Genomic DNA, 24,454 nt, shown 5'->3' on the forward strand with positions numbered 1-24,454 from the left:
AGACCTTTCTGAAGCAAATCATTTTCACACAACAATAGATATACAATGAACTCTTGAATGAATCCCATAAGGATTGGAACAATCATATCCCAGCATTTCCACTGATTCCCACTGATCAGTTACTAGCCTTCCCCTTTAAGCAACCTTCACTGGTGCTTATTGTAGTTTGAAAATGTCTTCTCCAGGTCTTCATGGACAAATGCTCACTGATTCTACACACCTTAATCCCAACAAGCCTACATGAAGCGAGTGCTGAAGAAACACAAGGCAGTATGTGTGGTGTTCTTTTTGTTTCTATCTTTTTTCATTGCTCATCTTGTCAATGAAGATTTACAATAGACCACCCTAGTTGGTGTCTAGACAGTTTCAATCTCAGCTGTGGACATGCATTATTCACAGAAGTCATTCTCCAACAAAAGGTAAAAAAAAGGACACAACCACCACCAGAGGGGTACAAATCAGCCAGAGCAAGTGAAGCTTGCGATCAATTCAATGAGAATTTTATCTCCTTACCGACCAAGGAATCAATAAATCAAATCAACAAATCTCTGAATTTAAGCTCTGTAAAAATATCAAGCTTTTGACCATTTGAAGTTCCCTTATTTGAACATGTAACTTAAACTGGTCAGTGAAGGTGGTATTCATCAGCCCAGTAGATCGTCTAGTAGAAGTACTATAGTGTCCAACACATCAACACTGACTGTCACAGTAGATCTACAGTGAATCCAACACCCCTCTATTTATAGCATTATGTGTATAGAACGAACTTTCACAAATGCGACTAAACGCAATGGTTTTGCATTCTTTACTGGGGATTTGAAGATGTCTAAGTATTAAAACCCGATAATAAACAAGATCAATAGCAAAACAATGATACCATAGACTGTAAATGCACATAGGAAAAGCATTAATGTGCATTTCACACGCATTGTCAATAGAGCGTAGGGGCGCAATGGTTTCAAAATACGGCGCAACTGAGCACGTCAAAATAACAACCCACTCGTTCGAAGCAGTTACCTTGGAGCGTGTATCGCAAATAACATTTTCAATGCACCCTTGTGAATCTGGGGTATTTTCTTTACAATTATGGTACATGTGAGTAAAATTGCAGGCAAATTGTGAGATATTGTAAGTATCTGTTGATGGAAAATATTAGGGTGTCTATGTGTTGGCACCACAAATCCACTTTGAACGCAGCCCTCCACAAACCAGGGAGGGAGCATGGGCTGGTAGAAAAGCCATTTGTCACGACGAGTACAGTAGCAGGGCTGCCAACTCTCACGCATTGAGCGTGAGACTCCCGCATTTTGGTCCTTTCCCACTCTAAAACTTTATTTCATTTGCATGCATTTCTATTAATCTCACTCATTTTGACTCCTAAATTATAGCATTAATTGGCCTATGAGAGTCTCACTCTCAACTAGTTTCCAGTGTTGGCAGCCCTGCAGTAACGTTAGCTGGTTTAGGATCTCAATTCTCATCTGTAAACTCAAAGCCTTGGCCCTGGGAGTACATACCGGTACATACACGTGTAGATCTAGTAGCCTAAATAGATTCCGTCCCGTGTGTTTAAACTTTAGTGTATGCTGCCCCTGCTGAAAGAGGCCTAGATCATGTATTGTAGATACTGCAGCCGGCAGTAGCGGTGCCATTCACATCAGTGGTAGGCCTACAGTTAATAGTGATTCCAGTAAGAACGTACAATTTGTACGTAGGGCCCTACATACACATGCTACTATTCCAAAGTCATAACATGACTAACATGAGTGACTAACCAATCATATCATCGTGTTTCTCTGTGTAAATCAAAATCGAAGAAAAACATGGCCTAATGGAACAAACTATACCTTCAGCAAAATCGGGCAAATATGATCGCTACTTACAGAAATTGTTTGCAGCAATTACAATAGCAGAATTTACTGTATCGCCTCTCGGCTTTGTTGTCTGCTTCCGTCCCCGCTGCGTCTACCTTGAGCCAACAGTAACAGCAGTAGCATGCATGTATATATGTGCATACATAGTAAGCGGGCAGGGATTGTACACTGTGTGGTGACACTGGGCATCTCCATGCACTCACACAGCCAACGCGTGTAATAGTATACCGAGTTTCGAAACTCCCCTTAGCTATCCCAATGTCAACAGTAGAGGGCAGCAGTCGAATTTACAGCTTGCGATAAGTTCAGTGAAGGATTACGTACTTTGGTGTGGTTGGGCAGTTGAAAAAGCTACTCAAAGTACGCTTTTTGTTTAGATATATTTGGTTGTTTTTATCTTCTTTTACTTTCAAGGTAAATGGAAATTTTGGTTGCTCAGCGAGCAGTACTTGTAAGAGATAAGTCGGTTGTCTTCTTACTTAGATTTAGAAATAGCATTCAATGTGCAGTCCGGGGTGCAGTCTCAAGGTTTAAAACCAAAACATACATCGCAAAGGGAATCTTGGCATGGAAAAGTTCCGGTGCTTGATGTATTCTTCTTCTTCTTCTTCTTCTTCTAGTATAGTTCAGTCCACCATGAGGTGTATCAGCGTACTGGTTGGGTGTGCAGTGCAGGCAGTTTACAGTGGCAGTGCTCCAGATAAAATTCATATGGGCTATGTACAATGCTAGAAAAAAAATGTGCAGCTAAAAACCACTCCCACTGTCTAACGGAGCTGAAGACTTTGCACCTCCTTAAATGTAAGTGGGGAGGTACATCTTATGAGCTGATCAGGTAGACTGTTCCAGAGTCGTGTTGCATCTGGTATGAAACTTTTTTGGTATATCAGAGTGCGAGCATATGGAATATACAGCGCTTGTGAGTGTCCCCGGCGGGTATTTATATGTGTCGGTATATATGTCAGATCCTTTGAAATATCGTCAACAATTTCGTCCCCTGTTCATATCAGTTTATATTCTTTTGAATAAATCCTTCATCAAAATAGGTTTGAGTAACATTAAATAATAGAAGATACGGTTTTAGTGAAAAACGTCTCGATGTGAAGCCTACACAGGGCCCTGCCTGACGTTTCTCCACACCGAGAAAGAATTGAATACTAAGTATTGGATATCAAGGCCTGATAGCTGCGCTGCATGACAAGATGATGAGAATAATGACAATAAGTGAATTATGATAATGCCAATGATGTTGTTAATGATGCTTGTGATGATAATGATGATAACAATGATAACAATAATAACAATAACATGATAATAATCCACTATGGAATACAATGTACATGCAGCACAATGATAAGCAAATTTGAAGGTCACGATGAAAACACAACACCCAAAGACTGGCGGTAAACAATGCAAACAATGTGTACTGTCCCTCTCTATCCGTGCGTACAAAATCACACAGTATTGAAAGTGTTTAGATTTCGGAATAAAGTTCAATCGAGAAAAACAAAATAATGCACAAACTATTAAAAAAAAATCGTAACAAAGCAAAATCTCCGCAAACGACAAGCCAAACAAGGCAAAAACTAGGCCTGGGTGAACTACGACCCCCAAAGAGCGAAACAGAACAGTGCATCATCAATCAAGAGGTGTATGTAAAAAAATATCGAAGATGGCAACATACACATAATTCAGCATCAGAATAACAATCATTAATGCTCTTTTTTCATTCTTTGAAAGGTGCATCTTAAGAGACCATGGAACTGAAAATTATGGCCAAAATTGTCAAGTATTAAACATTTAGCAAAAGCATTGCCTAAACTTTTTTTTTCGTTCATCGATTATATGAAACAATGCTGCAATAATTAGCGATAACCCAGCAAATAACCATTTCATTGGTCTTAAGATAGCTCAGGGTTTCCAAACATTTTGAACCATCTGCGTGTAACTGCTAAAATAGAGGGAGGTAGGAATTCATCCTATTCCTGTCTGATGTCACTTAGTGTTCACTTACCAAACCAACTGGAGGTTTCTTCCTAAGTTCTATGCACTTGCGCTGTTTGCAGATTTGGTGTCCAGTGCGCCTGTTCTTACAGCTTGAACATTCGCCACAGTTCTGCTTCGTAAGGCACGGCGCACACACGCCGCAGCGTTTTCTTTTCTTCTTCTTTTGTTGACTGCCCGAACTGCCATCAGCCGGAGTGGGGCTGGTAGCCCCATTATCACTAGCTCCGCTGTGATTCCCAGACATGGATCCTTCACTGGCGTCGGGCGACAGGAGGTTGTCCGAGCTGGGCGATGCGTTGCCCACGTTACCGCCCCCTGCGGTCGAACTCGTCGCATTGGGAATGTCAATCGTGAAGGGCGCCAACGATCCCTGCGTGGCAGACAGTAGCTTCGAGGAGTCCAGGCACTGCTGTTCCACATTTCGCGTGGCGGGAATGATGCCTTTGAGGAGGAGATCTTTCTTGGGATTGTCTGATCGAGTCGGCACAGCTAGGATGCGCTCAACGCTGTATTTGTTTACACCTGACGAATTCGTCGACGACGGATTCACCGGCGAAGTCATCGACATCGTAGACGATGATGGCGGCCCGGGATTGTTCTCTTTCTTGGGACTAAAGATCTTACTACTTCCATGATCTGCTTTGTCGAAATCGAGTCCCCTTTCCTTCGCTCTGAATTTGTGATGAAGGGAGAGCGCTTTAAACTTTTCGCCTCTGAGTGACGATATGATTCCGGCATCTAACGTCTTTTCGATCATACTTGCGATAGTCAGGCCACCTATCGTGTGAGATCGAATTGATTTCACTGTTTCTGGCGATTTCAAATGGGCATCTGTACTGGACATGTCCGTTTTTTCAGCTGCATTACAATTGACATCACTTTTGCTCACGTCAATGCATTCATTAGTTACTGATTTACGCTCTTTAGTATCGCCTGTTTTGTCAGCCACAGTATCACTTGTAATAACATCCGACATTTTGTCCTCATCAACTTTTTTCACTTTATCATCACTTTGCTTTGTAGTGTCATTTCCTAGTTTTGTCGCTACGTCGACATTGTTGTTCTCATTGACAACGTTCTTACCACCTTGCACGGGTTCCTTCTCTGTTGGTGAGGCGTTTTCATTGCTTTCAGTCTTCTCCTCTTTGGAAGAGACTTTATCGTCTGTATTGTCACCACCTACGTCACCTGTCGACTTCACCTCAACACTACTTCCATTTTCTATCGGCTTTTGGTCAGTCTTAGACCTTTTGGAATCGGACGACTCGTCTTTCTTCGGTGGTTTTGGGTCACCATTTTTCTTCGCCCCACCCTTACCTCCCTCACCCTTTCCCTTCCCTGTCTTCGACCCCCTCTGTCCATTAGGGTGTCCATCACTATTACTTTCGCGGGCTCGCTTCTTACTCTTGACCTTGCACCCTTCGTCACTCCTGGATGGAGGGTCATGACCCCCAGGAATGTTCTCCTCCAGTAGAGTTTGTCTGATCAAGGCTTCTACAAGGTTTCCGGACGCCATTTGTAGGAAGGTGTCACCGGCTTTCAACATTCTGAAACAGAAAAAAAAACCCAGAAAATTGTAAGTCTATAGAAATTGTTTGATATCAATGATAGCAAATCATATCAAGGAAACAAATTCTTTGACAGAGGTAGAGAGATGTTACTTACATAATACAATATCATATTAGTTCACAGAGGAATTATCAAAATAATGCAAACATAATCTCACAAAATATTACGAGGAATACACTCTGAAATTGATTTTATTTCTGTTTCTGTATAGTTTGTGCTCTAATTTTGACACATGTTCCGACGTTAAATACCGTCTGGAGAAAAACAAAATGTGGAAAATAAAGGCTTTGCAAAAGGGGCGTTCCTATCTGACTATCGGCAGAATATTTATGATTGGAAAACAAAGAAAGAGAAAGAGATGGATATAAGAAGATGTCGAAGACATGTGGTCAAGAACTGAGTCTGTCAAAAATCGATGATGAAATTGGTGGCTTTATTGAAACATTGGAAAATAATAAAACATTCAATAATTAATTCAATAACAGGTGTGCTGAATTCAATCGATCTACTGACGACAGGAACCACTTCCAAATTATTGCTCTCGTCAGACTTCAACAGTTGTTGATCGCGTGATATTGACAGATTGATCAACATTTTGATACTGAGTAACTTCTTTCGTAGCACCAGTCGCCGAATTGTAGTTGTGAACAGTATGAGGCGTGTCATTTTGTTTATACTTGGCATTTACCTCCCTACCACTTCAATTATCCGGAAAAAAAATAAATGAAAAGAATATCATTATGTAGAACTCAGCCATTAAAGTTGTGAAAAGATTGCATCATTAACATGGTAAGTCGCACGCAACGAATAACTTTTCTTTTTACATCGTCTGTGTGTTTTTTCTCAGTTAAATTTAGGTTTGTTATGTGTTGTTTTAGGCGTTTGGCTCCATGCTGCTTGCCGTACGTCACCGAACTCGGCTAATTGACATAAAGCCATCAAAGGCTTTAATGTAGGCTACAGTGTTCCGGAACACGACACCAGTACGACTCTTGACGTCGCGGCGGACGTGCGTGCGGCCTGTTTTGCAATCTAAACCGCGGTTTTCCGTCTGATATATGACATACTTTATTCTTAATAACGCATAACCATAATCAGCGATATAAGGCCCGGCGAAATGCGATCGCAGACGTCCTCCGAGAGCGAATCGGCGGGATTTTCTTTGATTGGTGCAGCGAGCGAGTCGAGATGAATTGATGCCGACCGGAGCTTAGAGAAAATTATTGGGGATGCGGTGCACGAGAAAGTATGAGGGAGTTATCGTGAATATGGGAGAGACAGAGTGACAGACATTAGGGGGGAAAAGTGATGCGAAATGGAAGAGTAGGGTGATATATGTCTATAATGTGTGCGTGCACTTCGTAGTATGTGTGTGTACACGTGGGCGAGTGTATGTGAAGCGGGGGGGGGGGGAGGAGGGGACGGGGAGTCGATGCGGTAAATTCGATGAGGAAAAACAGCACAGACAAAAAGTCGGCATGAGCGACCACTGTCAATAAGGGTGTATCCAGACCATGGAGAAGGCATCGCATGGGTATTTTTTTAATAAACATTTTACCTAACTTATGAGCTGCTCACAACCAAGAGATGCTCATTTCTTTGTTGCATGTACACTATAAGTAGTTGAAATTTCTTCTTCAAAACGACCAGCAGAGCGTATGCTTACTGAAATTAAAAATAAAGGAATAAAATAAATATATAATAGAACGAAATTTAGCAAAAATGGCTCGTAGAGAGTGTGTAGCCCTTTGAACCTTCAGCGTAATGACGGCATCCTGTCCTGACCTGTACAGCGCCCTCTTTAGATAATTTTGGTTTCAGAATACGTCCGTTCGCGACCGTGTCCAGACTATAGTCTTCATAGATCAGACTAACGTTCAGAATAGCGATTGCTGTCTCATAGGTGAATATTACTCATGAACAGCAATAAGAGCATACGACAATAATATACACTCCATGATTGGAATAGAAAAATGTTTCCTTGTAAACTAGAAGAGAGCGCACACATTAAATTTTACCCACTCCTTCTATTCTGTGTCAATCATACTATGCTGGACAACGCATTTTGTGTCAATATCTCGAAACACATTTTGTGTGTGTGTGTGTGTATGTGTGTGTGTGTGTGTGTGTGTGGGCCTATGTGTGTGTGTGTGTGTGTGTGTGTGTGTGAGTAAAATAATAACCGTAGAGAAAAATGCTTGCGTAGCATTAAAAGACCTTAAAACAGAAAATGAAAGAAAAGAGAAGAAATCTTATCCAAGCCGACGTGCCGCAACCACTTTCACATAAACCATCATAAAGCCTTATTGAATATTTTGTTTTGTTTTTCTCTAGGGCAAAATGCCAGTTTATCACCACGGGTGATAATAGTCACGGGAAAATGCTAAGGCAATTGAGCAACGCGTTTTAAGTACTGTTACGATGTGCGCCTCGTCGCATGCAGGGAGGTAGAGGTGTCAGTCGCGTCGTCCTTGGGCTCTCGGTGACTTTCCTACTGATAATGATCCGCGCGATACGCGAGGAGGAATAGCGGATAACGTAAATGAGGACATGGAAGGATTCCAACCAAATTGGCGGAAGGAGAAAAGGTAGGGAGGGAGAGGGAAAGGGAGAGAAACAAGCAGACACGGACAGAAAGAGAGAGAGATACAGGGGAGAAGGGGTTTGAAGATAGAGAGAAAAGTTGTTGGTCATTAACCAGCATTGCGAATGTTACGATGGTGTACAGGAAAATAACTTATCACGATGAGGGACTTCTCACAACCAGGAGGGACTATCTTAGAGGAGCAGTGAATTCTTTACATCAACAAGAAAAAACGTAAATAATTATCACGGGTGTCTTATCACCACATTGTACCTCGAGCTCAACTGATAGCTTCCGGTTTATGACATCAGGAAAGAATTCGTGCCATTCATTAAATCTGATCAATGGGATGAATTGTCAAATTGTTTTGTGAAAAAGTAAACTGAACCCTAGCCCGGCTGCAACTCAGGAGAAACAGTAATCAGTGACACTGTAACATTAAACTATTCGGCAGGTCGGCAACCAAGAAACAATTGTCATCCTATCCTCGGTGCGTCTTAAATGATATCGTCAGAGATTTCATGCATTGGTATATGGAACATCTTATTTTTTATTTCATTTTATTTTTTGTGTGATATTGTATATACGTGGAGTTATCTAGCACTTACATGTAAACTTTTTAAAAAATGTACTAAAATGTTACTACGAAATTGTGTTCTAGTGTGAAATAAGAAGGACGAAGTATTGTTAATAAATATACTGCACCTCGAGACTCAGGTAAGTAATACAACATGATTTATTCATGAACAGTCACTCCATGCTGTGGCGATCAACTGAATTTAGTGAGGATAATCGTGCGACGGCGTTTCAATGAAATCATTTTCTCACCTAAGCCTCATAATCCATTGCGAATTGGGATAAATAAACTAATGTCTATACTCTTTCGCCGCGAGGCATAACGCATTCTTTGCACACAGAGGAGTGCGCGCTCAGGACGCTACACGTCTCATTTCTCGGTTCGACACGGCTAGCTCGCTTTGTGGAACCAAGACCCGCCCACAATCCCGCTTTGCCTTATTCTTTTTATTTCGCGATTCCAATGAGGCTCGAAGCAAGGCTTTTCCCAGTCACCTTGCATTTCGTCAACATCTCCAGTTGATGGAGGAAGGAGGCATTTCAAGCGTCACCGGCGCAGGGAGTTTGGTTGTTAACGAGTCCGACGAAAAATCGGCAATCTAATCTCCTGCGATGCCTTGCGAGTCTCATGAATTGATAGCTTATTGACGTACCGGCGCTTCCGGCGGGAGCTGCGTGTGACGAGGAGGGGTAGATAGACGTGAACAGATCGACAGAAACACATTACTGTACGAGATAGACAAGACAGGCCTAAGATTGAACGAGAGCCCTACGCTGATACATAAGTAGATAAATAGATCGAGAAATAATAGATAGAGGGGTGGATAGAAAGATGAATTAGGAGAGGCAGAAAGATAGATAAACGCATTGAAAGAGACAGAAATAGAAAGAGAGGGAGAGAGGGGGAGAGCAAAAGAATATGGGAATAAAATGATGCTCGGTTTAGAACTGGGACTTGACAGTTTGGATTGGGGGAGAACACACGTCACAAACGACGAAAGATTCTCTCACAGTGAACAAGAAAACAAAAACAAAAAAAGGACAGTGCTTGATGAGTGTAAGCTTGTCTGGTTACGTGTGTGTGGTGCGTTTGCGTTTATACGAGTGCGTATGTGTGCAAGGATGTGTGTGTGCCTGATGTGTTTGTGTATGGGTATGGTGTGTGTGTACGAGGAGTAAGGGTGTGGTATGTGAATGGTGCGTGTGTGTGTGTGTGTGTTGCTAGTCTGTTTGTTCCATATTCCACACTTGAATATGCAAAGTAAATTGTCGAATACAAACAAATAACAAGAATGAATACAATCACATGTGAAATATGAGGGCTCTATTGTGTGTGTGTGTGTGTGTGTGTGCTGTGTGAGTATTATGTGTAAGGGATGTATGTATGTATTGTGTGTGAGGGTCAGTGCGTGTTTATGATGTGCAAGAGTGAATGTATATTGATACGTATTTGGGTTCGTAAGTACATGTGCGTGTTTGTTTGATTAGTGGGGAAATAATTATGTAAAGAAAGGAATATTTAATAATGGTGGCGTGACCACTGATAAATGGAGAGAGGCGGGGAACAGGGTCCAGGTTTAGGCCTATCGTTATAGGCTTGAAGAACACTAACGTGCAAGAGTACTGAGAGATATCTTACCAGACTACGACGGAGAACAATAATTATAATGACTCTTTACGAGGAGCATCATCACTTGGAAAGGACCGAAGGTAGTGTGATTTCATTGAAACACAAAAACAGCAATAAAAGACGACCCGCTGACGACTCGATCGTATCAAACGGAACATCAAACTGAGTATGACAATATCAAGAATACACAGATGAAGCCATCGATAATCAATCATAAACGTGTTCATGAATATGTACATACTTGAGGTACGTAAACCTTCGCTCCGCGTCCCCTCCCCTCACAGCGAGTTGCTGGTCGCAGGAACGAATATCCTAATGAGAAGCATCCAGGGAGTAAATAACAAGCGACAGTGCGCCGTCTCAAACATTCGCCATGCGTGAACGTCGAACTTTTAAATCAATTACTGGGCGAACGTGCGTTCGCGGTAACCCTAAATCAGAAGCCGACGATGTGAATATAAACATATATGCGTCCAAGTCGAGATGAATTATAAAGCACTCCGCTGGAAAACGATCCAGCGTTTAAATTAAACACGCAACGAGCTCGCCGGAGCCCGCGGGCTGTCCGATCCCATTTGCATGGGGGGATCAGGGCAAGAGGGAGCAGCAAAAGAGCTGCCGCACGCTCTGAAATAACCGATGCGAACGCTTGGAGTCTTTCAACACGAAGACAAGCCAGCTCCTGCGTTCCTCAAGATTTAGAAAAAACAACAACATAACTGAGACAGCAAGGGGTACAGATAAAGACGGCATGAAAAATAAAGAGGTTCAAGAGATAATAACGAAGGAAATTAAGATGAAGATGACGATGGTATAGATGTCACTACTTCTACTACTAGTAGTGATTCTGATTACAGTAACGACCTGCTAACGATGATAATTTTATTAGTGGAAATCGATCGAGCAAAGAAAATGGGATTCCATCATTTTAATGAGAAAGAAGGAAGATGGCAACAATAATAAAAATGAAGTAGAGTACCAATTATTAATTGATTGCATTAATGTCATGCCTACACTAGCGCATAACATTCGATGCTAATCAGAACACTGATATCGGAAAACAGTGTTCCTGCATTTCACCCCCCCCCCTTCCTCTCTAGATTCCATTTTCCAGTGTCAAAGCATCCGAGTAGTCATTTCCGTTCTGTGACACAACCAACCAACAGAGAAAGACCCTCGTGTGATTCTTTCATTGCCGAAGAAACCTTGCAGTCATGAAGAAATAATACATAAGTGCATGTGTGTGTGTGTGTGTGTGTGCGTGTGTGTTGTGTGTGTGTGTGCTTGGGCGGTGTGTGTGTAATAGAGAGTGCGAGACGGAGATGTGTTGCAAACTACAGCATGACAACAACGAAAAATGTGCTCGCGAGATACATGTGTGTGTGTGTGTGTGTGTGTGTGTGTGTGTGTGTGTGTGTGTGTGTGTGTATTATGTACGTATGTGTGTGTGGGGTGTATGTGTGTGTGTGGGCGTATGTGCGTAGACTGAGCACCTTTCATCCAGACAAATTAGCGAACATGCACGAGAGCAAGGACGCAGATAACCCCACGAGTGACATAACAGAGCGTGTTGTTTGTTCTGTCTCTTCTATAAAATTACGAGAAACAGCAATATACAAAAAGAGAAATATACAGTTACACTTTGGCCCATGTAAACGCTCGGTGGCATAAATTGTGAGGCTTTTACATTCTCCTAAAGCACGAGAGGAGAAAAAAATCAACGCTCGGGTGCGCCCTTCGACGCCGAGAAATTTTCATGGACGTGCGTGCGTTCTCTGACTCGCCACTGTTCTGTGACAGGCCGGCGGGCGGTGAATAATACAAGACGTGAATTTCAACTCTTTCCAGCTTCACTTCGTTGCGAAGTCACGACTCGCCTTGATTAAATGGCGCACGGCGTGACGCTCGCTGTAATCAAACGTTTCTTGAGCAAGCTGATGTAAAATATGGAAGAGGAGAGGGGAAGGAAAGTTATAGGGTCACGAGGGGCCTAGCTGAGATCGAAGAATTTGGGCTTTGAGCGTTGAACTAACTTCTTACACACTATGTCACGTGAGTCTGTGTGGGCGTGCAAGCGTGTGTAAGATATGTGTTCCACATTGTTTTGACATAGAAATGTTATTTCGGCTATTTTATTGTTCACTATCGTTTGTTTGTTTTCTTATGATAGACTGGAGATTACATGCACTTTGAGGCAACGGCTATCTCTCATGGTTTTGACAGCGTGAAGAAGAGGCTTTAGCCCCCCCCCCCCCCAAAAAAAAAAGTGTATGTGCCTCTAACAGCATAGTAAGAAAGCTTCCCGGTAGCAATAATGTCAAATATCATGCAATTTTCATTAAATGAGCCCATCTCTAGTGGTTACATTGCACTTCGGCTCCAACTGACACGAGTGTTGACATAACGGGCACGGTGGCACACACAACGACCAATGGACTGTCACGTCCGAAATCGAACGAACATCTGCAATTTTATTTCCAAATCGGTTGCACTCTTTTTGCGCTCGATCTGAGACCTATAAATTGGCAAACCACGAAGAGTATTAGTAAGATTGGTCGACAGACAAATAAAACTCAAGTTCAGACGACCTTTTCGCTTCACACTGACCAACTAATGTGAGCTGACGACACACGATATTCTGACAGTTTAATATCTCCAGGGGAAAGCCAATGGAATCTAGAGGGTGGACTTGAATAATATTTAGTAGAGCAATCATTCCATGCAGTAAACACGAGGCGAATAACATTATGATAAAAACCAAAACCTGACACTGCAAACACAGTAGTATAATCATGATTTTCACTTCCCGTTTTCTTTTTCTTTCTTTCAGAAATTCATTTAACAGTGTTGTGTACAGACATTTGGTGCACTGTACTATTATTCATCGCGCTTCTATAATTTAGAGAGATTTATGACTCCCGCATTGTTACCGCCACCACACATGACTTGCTAGTCGTTAAGGCATTCGTGCTTAATCCCACACACTCACTCTTATGTCTCGGTAAACAAGATTTATTTCTTCCAACCTCGAAGCAAGTTCTACATCATTATCCTACACCAATGTCTTTCACCCAGGAATTATCATGTGCAGAGGGCTCGACATTAGCTGTGGCTCGGTGACCCGGAGCCACAAAAATTGATGTCGGGCTAACAAATTTCCAACCAGGGCTCTCTTTTCGTGGCCCGATCGGGGCACTTCAGCTTCAAAATGGATTGTTGCGTTTTCGTTCACTTGAGGCAACTACATTTCTTTTTTCGAGCCACCAAAATTTCACATGTAAATATTTTAGCGCCCCAAACGGGCCACCACAGGAAAAAGTTGGTGTCGAACCCCTGCTATGTCAGCAGACTTGACCAATAGAAGAAATTCTGTCAATAATCTGAAGCGCTTTATTGAGCGTTATGTGGATGCAATATTGGCTGCTGGAGAGGCGGAAGCTGGCGACCGCGAAATCAGAAACAAGAGTCAGAAGTCATGCTGAGCGAATTGCCGAAAGCAAGAAGTTTTATTGTTGAATATCGATAGACAAGCCATGCAGCAGTGCACCAGATATATCAGATAAACAAACAAAAATCTCGATCTGAATCACTTCACAACAATTAACGCGTAGTATACAATCCTAAATAGCAAGTCCACAAACAAAGCAATGAAAGACTAGGAGTAATAATAAAAATTATTGGGCAAAAAAATTAACTTGTGACACATTACAGTCCTGTGGACGCCCCTCCTGACGAGTCAAACACGTCTTAGAATACTATGTTAGTGTAAATGTTTGCAAAAAGACTATCAAAATGTGTCACAAGTCCTTTTCCGAACCTTGATTTAATCTCCTGACAGAAAAACAAAGAATAGTATTCCTTCAAGGAAAAAGTCCTGTATTTATCTCTATTCTTTAATATCGCAATAATACAGATACAATTTGACAATGCGGTAAACACGATATGAAGTGCGTGAAACCAAATAAGCCTTACCTACTCAAAGTCGGTATTTACATGAGCTAAAATACTCACAGCATTAATTTGATAAGCATGGCGTCTAGTTTACAGGCGGAGACATTCATGTAGGTCTTCATGACAGGATTCATATTGCATCCTTCGCCTCTGTGAAGGACACTTGTCGTTACAAATTAGATATTAATTAATTGACTCAGAATCTGGAATAATGTGACTACAATGGCACTTTTTTAATGGTTTTGACAACAGCTGTGACTTTCAGTTATCATCGATCACGATCATGTTATCATGCACCAAAGAATGTTAAACTTTGTAGATGTAGCCTACATTGTGTGTGTCTGTGGCTGTGTGCGTGAAACGGGTTTTTGCAGATTTATGTGTATAAACATACTTTTCTGTGCGCGTAACTATTTCTATTTGGACACTTTTTTATGCTTACACCAAGAAATTGTCAAGATTCAGCAATATAATGGCTCTCAACGGTTTCTCCTGCTGCTTTGTATACAGGGCGATAGAAATGAAAGATGAATCAGTGACATCAACTTATCTTTTCGGTTTTTAATCTGTGCGAGTGGATGAAAATAAAAACTGGGACTGGATTATCACGCTAACGTCCTGAACGGAGACTATCACTTAGCTGCCGCATTCTGCCTATTTACTCAGAGCCACGTCTGAACGTGACGAGGCAAACAAAGCCGTTTTGACCACGAAACGTGGGCTCACGAAACACGTCGTATCGCCCGTCTGCCAAATTATGGCATTACCGCTTGCATAAATACATAAATTATGTTAGTGACTCGAATTGAATGAGCACTTTGGTCCATGCCTTTCTTGTATTGACCGGCATGTTTGATTTTCGATATGCCTATCGGTCATCAAAATGGCGCTGGCTAACGCAATTAGATCCTCTCTCTTCCTTTTTCTTTCTCTCTTCCTTCTTTCCCCCTTCTCTTTCTCGCCTTCGTGTTTTTGAGGACAGTGCAACCTAGAAAATATTGTAGAAAAGAGCATGGCACGTTGACAAGCAGCATAATTTTGTTGCCGAAGTTGATTCTATATATCTTGATTGCATTTCATTCCAGCCATTTGCAAGCAGTTTTTTTCCACAAAAGCACGTCCGGTTCTCTCCACATTTTTACCTTGCAGTCCTGTAATAAAACTGGATGCATTTTGTAAACATCATAATTAGTTCCAATATGAGTGATTTTGAAAATATAATTACAAGGGGTGCAGCAGGTGATTGACTTCAATGGGTTTATGGAACTTACGATGACAATGATATCCCCCCCCCCCCCCCCCGTATTCCAGAATTAACGCGTATTTTGTCCCCAGGTGAAGTGTGCCTCCACAGCACGGTGAGACAGACAGGCAAATATGGCGTGCTCCTATGGGTGTCTACGTCATCGCCAGCGAACTACATGGACGTGCGGCTGGTGACCGGAATAATCGGCGCTTTCGTGCCGCTAATAATAGAACTGAGATGAGCTTTATAGCGGGTTCGCGACGACGACGTAATTCCATTGCGAGAATATATGACATACTTGCCTGCTATTATTATTGCATGTAGGCGCGAAGGCTATATTGGCTGTCGGCATGGCGACTGTGTTCTGGAGTTTTAGATGGACCGCCCATTACCGTCATTGGCAATGCCAAATTCGTTTTATTTGGTTTCGTATGCGTGCCTACTATGTGGTCTGTTCGCATGTGCAAGCGGCACTGACAGACCGAATACATCCTGGTACAGTGAAAAAAAAAAGAACTACAGCAAATATATCAACAATTGGTAATGAAACCACAATAACGATAAAAACACCAACATTCTATTGCAGGAGGTAAATTATCCTAAGCTATTTACGGCTGCCTGTATGTTTTCAATGGTAACTGCGTTCATTTTCCCCTGTGTGTATGTGTATGTGTGTGTGTGTGTGTGTGTGTGTGTGCGTGCGTTATATGCTGAATGACAGTCTACTACTATCTGTTACATTGTCATCACTACCAGACGCACTCGAATCCTTTTCGCATCAGGAGTGTGCTTTGACCCGAACACAGGAGCACAGAATCACGATTCCATCGCATTGATGTGACATCTCTATTCAACATCCCTATAAACGAGGCAATAATCTTGAAAAAAAAAACCACTAGAGACTTTTGTCCTCGTTCGACCAAGCACACTTTGTCTCTCTTGTGAAGGCATTCCTTCCCAATTAAGATTTCTTCTCTGCATTATATCGTGTTAGTTCGCGAGTGTATTAGGCCTATGTGTGTGTGTGTGTGTGTGTGTGTATGCGTCGATGTATAAAGAGTTTAAATACGTAAACAGATAAACGTCATTTTAAACTTTTTTTAAACGAGGTAATAATCAGATAGAGAAAAATAAAATCTATTCAATGATAATGCATTCGTTACATAACAAGAAACAATATTATTTTGAAGGATTATCATTAAAATTATTACAGATTTTTCAGTTTCAGTAGCTTTAATCTCAAATATCTGAATTGATGTAAACAAACGAAAATACCTGTTTTTGCATTAAAATCTTCATATAATCATATCAACATGTGTGAGAAGAGTGTGTGTATACCTGCGCGTGTAAAGTGGATCATGTGCTCTACGATGATGTTACTATGATTCAAAATCGGCATTATAATATGGTTGTAAACGTATCAATATTACAAAAATGCTGAACGATTAAAACATAGTCCACACTGCCAAGTCATATCCAAAAGGCGAAAGCTTAGATGACCAACCAACAGAGCAACCAATTAGGACAAACAAACAAATGGGTGAACGAACTCAAGACCAAATTATCACTGGATAAAGTATAAATGAAGAATAGAAAACAAAACACCAAAACTCAATATAACAGTAAGAAGGCAGTAAGAAATATCGTCTTCTTCCGGAAACGTTTCCATGGCAATCAGTAGTGATGAAACAGTTGCCTGTGCTATTAAAATCGCTGCCAATGAAAATAATGAAACAAAGTCCACAATCATGTCCTTTCGAGGCAGGAAGCTATAAAAACATCCTGGACGGTGAACCACGCTAAATTTGTCACCTCAAATAAAAACAGCATGCAGTCGCGCCTTGAGAGACCTCATTCTAATTTGTGCTCTTGAAGCACCCTTTATGTTTAGCATTTTAGAAGGCGACAAGCGGAGTATAGGCTAGTGTTTATTCCGGAATTTCCTCGAGAAAGTTTGGCCGAGACGTCGCTGCTAATGAGAGTCGAGATCAAGCGAGAAACTGCTCTATTTTGACAAACAACCGATTAGGCTTTATTCGGGGCTGCGGCGCGAAAAAAAAAAATAACTGCGACATAGGCTCGTCTCCAGCCGAAGTCGGGTACGCCCCCTTGTTTGGCTGCCACGCGAGCTTAGTGGGACGATGGTGGGACTGAGCTGAACACTAAAGGTGTAACGAGGGTGATGGGTTGTTCTCTGTTTTTCACTTCAACGTTTGAATCCACCGTGGACGGCAAAACACGCAGATAAAGGGACGACCCCAGCAAATCAACCACAACCATGTGACTACGCAGCCACACGGATTATTCATGAGCACATAACCACAAAACAAATAAGACGTAAACACAGGTTGTCCTCACAGAAGAGAAACTCCAACAACAATTTCCCATTAGTCATCATAATATGACTAAGCGTCTAGTCAACACGGTACGCTCTCCGCATATAATAACTGATAAACTATCGTGGAAGACCCAAAAGGGGATCTAGATTTACCATGAACTTATCCCTTTTCAGGCATTTCAGAACATTCCATTCCTTGGATTTAAGAGGTGGACGATCTTCAGAAGCACATAAATAAGTTAATACATAAACACTATATTGTATCGTATACCGGTACATGAAGGCTTCAGATTTGATATTCAACTTTAAATTAAAAACCAAACAGTGACGCTTAATATTTGGTATATTTTAATGTGAAATGAATCATGTTAAGGTAGAAGACATCTGGCCGTAGGGTATAATTCAACACAAGTTCATCATAAAAAAAAACAATTCCACTCGCCACATGAAGCTCTTTTTACATCCCTGCTCAGAGAAAACTATCACGCGATGTGTGGGGATATTACTCATCAACTGATATACGTTATATATAATCTGACTACAGAGGGCAGTCTCCTATTTCAATCAGGCGGAGTCCTATCGAGCAGTGTTCGGTACACACAAGTAAGCGGATAATAGCTAAAGAGCAATATTTAGCGACGTGCTACCGAAAATACAAAAAGAATACAACTGCATGGGTGAACAGACCAGGAGGATGAATTGGAAATTCCGTGATACATTCAAGAATCTTGGCTATGTGTATGTGATGTTTGAAAAAGTAGATGAAGACAACAAATATCAAGTGAAATATTACAACATAGATCTTTTTCATATCCAAAAGTATAAAGCTAAAATCGAATTGCCACTACCTGGGAGATTACTAGTAGTTCACATAATTCCAACGCAACACCACAAATAATTATATACATTTCCTAACATCGTTGAAATGATTTGTGATCAGCAATAATTCTTATAAACTAATCCATGGTTACAAAAATTACGATAGAAAAGCCCCCCCCCCCCCCCTTAAAAAAAAGGGGGGGGGGAGTAACCCAAGACGTCGCGGTGTTTCGCAGGCTAAGTACTACTAACCTGCCTTTAGCAACACATGTCTTAAGTTCCTTAACCCTTTCGGAACCGTCATATTAAAACTCTACTGGTATTGTATATCAAAGCATGTGGCCGTTGTGACTATAAAAGCGTTGATATCTCTACACCGCAGCTCGGTTGGGGACGATTTGGGAGGGGTTGGGGCCGATTTGGGAGGGGTTGATGATGATGTGGCCTTGCCAAGCTCAGAGCGGGTTACGGAGAAAATATTGATGTGCATGACGAGGTAGAAATTGCACGAAGATTCGTGTGTGATCCAGTCTCTATATTGGTGGGAAATGGAGTCACCAAATACCCTTGCGAAAAAAATTCATAGAAACTTGATAAGTGACTCACTTTCTTCCCATATTTCTTCTGAAGTTCAGCAACCCAATCCAGGATATAGGAAGACGACAAAGCTTCTTTGAATGTCCAATCAGGGATTGATGATACTTAATTTTTCGATTGTACCAACTTCGGAATACTGAACCAGGCAGAAAAGCCATATATATTTTGATTGGGAGGTAAAGTACAGATAAACAGTTAAAATGTCCCAGTTTGTGGTAATTCACCATTGCAAATGTTAATCAGCATCATCACTGATCAATACAACATTGATAAGAAATCATGATAGCAATTCTACTTCCTTTCAACATTCTATATGTACTACGTATGCACGAAACCCATCCCAGCTGGGATTGTCATCAGTACGCCGAAAGGGTGGAGTAAGGCGCATTTTCGCATGACAACTCGGCGCGGCGCGCAGCTCTCTGATAGCGCCGTTATCCAATTATTCATTATCTCCGCTTCGCTGATTTCGCGTCGGAAAGAACGCCTCTCGCCTCTCGCCGCTCGTGTCGTTAAAGGGGGCAGTCCCTACTGTCATTATCATCCCTCCCTTCCTTCTCACTTCCGTCGAAGAAATGTAATTCATGGGCCATGCTCGACCATGTTAACGTGCTTGCCTCGACCATCTCAACCTATCGCAAAACCACGTCACGTAAATCAGACGAGGGGGGAACGGGGCGTGTGTGTGCTTGAGCGAGAGATATAGGGCCTATTTGTTTGTGAGCTTGTGTGCGTACCATTATCGCCAATAAGCGACACCCCCATAATAAAAACAGTATGTTATATACGTGAGTATACTAGGGAGGTAAAAAGATGTAATCCAGAAATGAAACTGGTAGCTACATTTTGCATGACTTATACGTAAGCATAAAAGTCGTCCACTGGGAGGCATTAAACGCGTCCTTGTCGGTTTGTCTCATTTGGGTGATTGCAGCGGGAAGCTGTCTGCTTTCCTATATAGTTTCGTACCGACGCGAGGTCATATTTACGAACATTATCATACATTATGGAAGTCCAATTATGAATGATACTATTTTTCCCGAACTACGATAATAACATGATTTCAAAATAGACACTGTGGTGGCCAGTATAGCAGGCAAATATAGTGTCTACTCTATCCCTGTTTGAAAGTTCAGGACGAATTTAGAATCAATAAGATAAGAGTAAAAGCATATATCCTGAAATTGCTGCCACAAAAGCAAGACGTACAAAGGATGTCGTTTTTTTGACTTGAGGTCGATTTCTCCAAAAAAAAAAAAAATCAAAAGTGGTGACGTTGTTTGTAGGCAAAACCAAGTTACTGTCACCCGTAATCTGCAGTCATGCCTATAAAATTATGACAAACTCCTTGAAGGCGCCGCATATAGCATCTTCCTCTTATACACTCTCTGATTAAAGCAATTTCTTTACTAGATTATGAAGATCACTCTTTTGTGTGTTTTTTCTTTACTTATATAAAAACTAATATTAATATCTCAAATTGTTCTCATTCATTATTTTCGCTTTCAAAATATAAACTGTCATTTACCTGCTTAAAACTATCCATTCCTCTCTCAGCGTTTAATTCCGAAACTAGCGTTTCTTGGAATGACAGTATCTTCAAAATGCAACTGATTACAGTGATGTAATAAAATCCATAATTATTTCATCATGTCTATAATTAAGTTTAAGGAAAATTTGATTGTATTTTACCTTTTTGTAACTTCTTTCTCATCCAGTGCGTTACCGATACCAACAACTACCATCAAAGTACAGTTAAAAATTCCAATTCCAAAAGTGAGGAAAAATATTACGATATTAGGAATACCAAGAGAAGTATAATGAAAACATCTAATCAAAAATTTAATCTGTGTTATCCACATGAAATAAATACAGTGTGCAGTGTTGGAAAAGACTTTTCTTTTTTTTAATTATCTATGATGACATGCGATTGATATTTTTGTGTGTGTAAAGTATTCAGTTCCCTAATAATGATGACGAGATCATTAGTTATATCAATGTATTGTTTCATACCTACACGTCAAACATGCATAAATTTAGTCTCAGATGACATTAAGGGAGAGACTAATAAGAATTCATTACGTAGACGTGACATTTCTGTCCGGACTAATCAGAATTGTCTGCTGTTTCAGTATTATGTTAAGACTACACTAACGATACATATATCGTAGAGCAATTCTCGTCTCGTTTTTATTACATGTAATTTACCATACACAACGCAATGCATGTACAACCAGATACAAACAGGGAGGTGATCGCACACTACTAATCACACACACCCACAAGCTAACAAAATGCACCCGGAATTACATACACACTGTACGTGGACTAAATATTGACTCCCCCTTTAACTCGCCACGATGATTGCGCGACACATTTCACCGGAGAGGGAAAAAATATTCGAGCGATGGTCTGCAATTATCGGGTTCGTGACTGAGGGTTAGAATGAAATTATTTGCACGATTCCAAGCAGCATCGGCGCCGAGAGAACCTTCCGCAATTATAATCACATAACTATCGCAGACAACGCAGCCTCGCTCACTGATTGGCTAACAGTGCACCTCGCTCTACGGCGCGCGGCAATCATAAATATTTATGCAGTATTTGCTTTGTTCCACATTGTTACGATTCCTCGGCGATTTCGCACGGCCGGGTCGCAACTCTCCCCGCGTTTGTTTTACCCGCAGATGTTTCGCAATAAAAGGCCGTTTGCCGCTCCGATTCGGGAATATCAATCAATCAAATTATAAGCGATTATTGTATGCCATGCACAGAGCGAGGAACTGCGTATCGGGTGACCTATGCGTCGACGTGAAATTCGAACCAAGCGTTTGGCTTTCGACCGTCTCTTCCAAGGGTAAAAAACGTCGACTTCAAACAAGGGCTACTTCTGAACAAACACAACGACACATTTACCAAACGGCACAAGCACACACAGCTCAAATCCTTACTGTACAGGCCAAATAATGATCGTTCTTTTCCTTGAGAAGAACTGCCACGTGATTTCTAGCAATTTACACAATGCCAGAGTCTCACCACGTAAAATATCAATTAAGATTTCACGGAACTTTTAAAGCGAAGCCATCACAAGGCTGTGCGGCTATGCAAGGCGTTTAGTGTCAAGAGCAGAAAATACATAATGATCATCAGTGAATGGATACCATATGACATTACCATTACAATGACATTACTGTAATAACGCAGATACGAAGGCCTATTCAAACAAGAAAAACGTAGCTGTACCTGTGTCTGCTCACAGACCGGTGGTTTGTCGCGAACGTCGGCCGAGCCCGCTGGAAAGCTCGCTCGCTCGAGGAGGATAGCTACCCTATGCTCCCCGCTAATATCCTCAGAAATGCGTGCCGCCGGTCCCCGCCGCTCGCTCTATACCCCGCCTGTGCGCTGTTGACTTACTCCTCGTCTAGCAGTGTTTGTGTTTGATTTCGCGAGAAAAATAGATCGCGGCGGTGCGAGCCTTGGCGGAAGTTTAAAAGACCAGACGGGGGTGGGAGGGAAATTGAACTTTGCGCGACACGTTTATGCAATCGGGGCTTTATCAAAGGGTGTTTTTCCTTCGACTCTCCATAACACGCAGCAAAGGGTTGATATTTTCAGCGAACGTGGATATCAAGATATAAGGCAATATCTGCTCCGAGACGCTAAAATGATAGGAAGTCAGCGACAGACAACAACGCAACAACGCATGATATTTTCAAACAAAATGAACCCGTCTGATTCCAACTCAATTGCCACTATGTGGGGATCTTTCCACCTCTTCGTGAAGGAATAATCCAGGCTTGAATCGCAAAATGTCAAAGCAAGCGCGTGCTAGATAGTATTCAACCACCAGTGCTCCCATCACGTATTTGGAAACGTGCTCAGTGAGGAACTGGTACGTGCTTATCGCTGTCAATAGCCGAATTTCATGGCGATAATCACACCCAAGGATGTCCAAGGAAACTCGTTAACATAATATTGCTTACTCCATATCCTTCGTGATTTTTAAAATACATTATATACATTTGTTCATTTTCATACCATGTTTATACTCTTTCTATGTAAATTTATGAAAATTAATGTAGGAGTGCACTGAAATGCAAGAAATGTTTTCAGGTTCTACATGTCCTAATGATTACGATATGATACTACTACGAGGCTCTACATATAGGTCTACCTATACAGTTACCGTAATAGCGACATAATCTTCTTTTCCTATCTATCGCTCTATCCCTCTCCCCCACGCTTTAAATTTCTCCCCCCCCCCCCCACCCCCCACCCCCCCCCCCCCCCCCCCCCCGTCTTGCTCCCTCCCTCTGACGCGTTCGTGCGATGAAACTCGAGTTGTCAATTATTCTGTGTCATAACGGTTTCGGTACCAAGCCTACGTCGCATCGCGAGCAAATCCGTGAACTTTTGCGGTCTAGCACGATTGCGTCTTTGAAGTGCCTTTGTCGGTCGATCAAGCTGATCCGTTTCATAGCAACGGCGAAATACGCCACCGATCGCATATGAGAGGGACGAGTTTCGTTGATTAGATAGGAAAGGGTTCAGAATGAGCGACTATAGATCATAGACTTGCCAAGCCATTTAAACAATTCTCTCTTCCCCTCTCTCTCGCGGGGACACGTGACGGGGGGGGGGGGGGGGGCGTCAGAATAACGCTCGCGCTGCTGGCTGGCTACGGCTGGAAAGAGACGGGACTTTCAGAACCTGCTAGGAATTTTCGAGTCGCAGATACGGAGTTGATCACGTAAATGAGTGGTGGATATCTGAAATAATGGAACTGAAGACGAAAATAGATTATTCCTGCTATCACTGAAGAATCACGTAGGGGGGAAACGGATAGTTCATACGACCGAATTTAACAAAAAGCGTGCTTATGGGGAACAAAGTCCTTGAGAAATGAAGAGACAAATTACGGGGGTTTACGTGCCAACAATAGCAGATCATTTCGTTTTATCTTATGATTTCCAACCACGGCTTGGCGACGAGGGAACCCAGCTGAACAGACCTTCAGTCTTAACGAATTCAATAGACATTGCTCAGGGCATATATTCAACTCGGCCTTAAAATCAGAATAAGGGCATTAGTCATGGAGAGAGGGGTTTCCACTGAAGGTTTCATGGCATCGATCATATGATTGGGCAAGACACGCACGTCGGTTTCTTGATACATGTTTGACTAGCGTCAGTTATATTCAGTATGGTATAAAGTATAGCGCTAACTTTAATAGTGTTGGAACGGCAAACTGACATAATAGCAG

The 24,454-nt window shown here is 41.8% G+C and overlaps 1 protein-coding gene across 1 annotated transcript in view; it reads right to left on the reverse strand.

The window, feature by feature from the left end:
* Nucleotides 1-24,454, reverse strand: part of LOC139731331 (uncharacterized) — a 103,862-nt gene that overhangs the window by 38,390 nt on the left and 41,018 nt on the right. Inside the window, exon 3 of the mRNA XM_071642224.1 lies at nucleotides 3,889-5,428. Coding sequence (XP_071498325.1) covers nucleotides 3,889-5,427 — 1,539 coding nt within the window. The 5' untranslated portion in view covers nucleotide 5,428. The remainder of the gene's footprint in view (nucleotides 1-3,888; nucleotides 5,429-24,454) is intronic.

This window comes from Diadema antillarum, unplaced genomic scaffold (genome assembly GCF_040938485.1).
Source record: "Diadema antillarum isolate AM-2024a unplaced genomic scaffold, OU_Dant_1.0 seq00000368_RagTag, whole genome shotgun sequence".
Taxonomy (NCBI): domain Eukaryota; kingdom Metazoa; phylum Echinodermata; class Echinoidea; order Diadematoida; family Diadematidae; genus Diadema; species Diadema antillarum.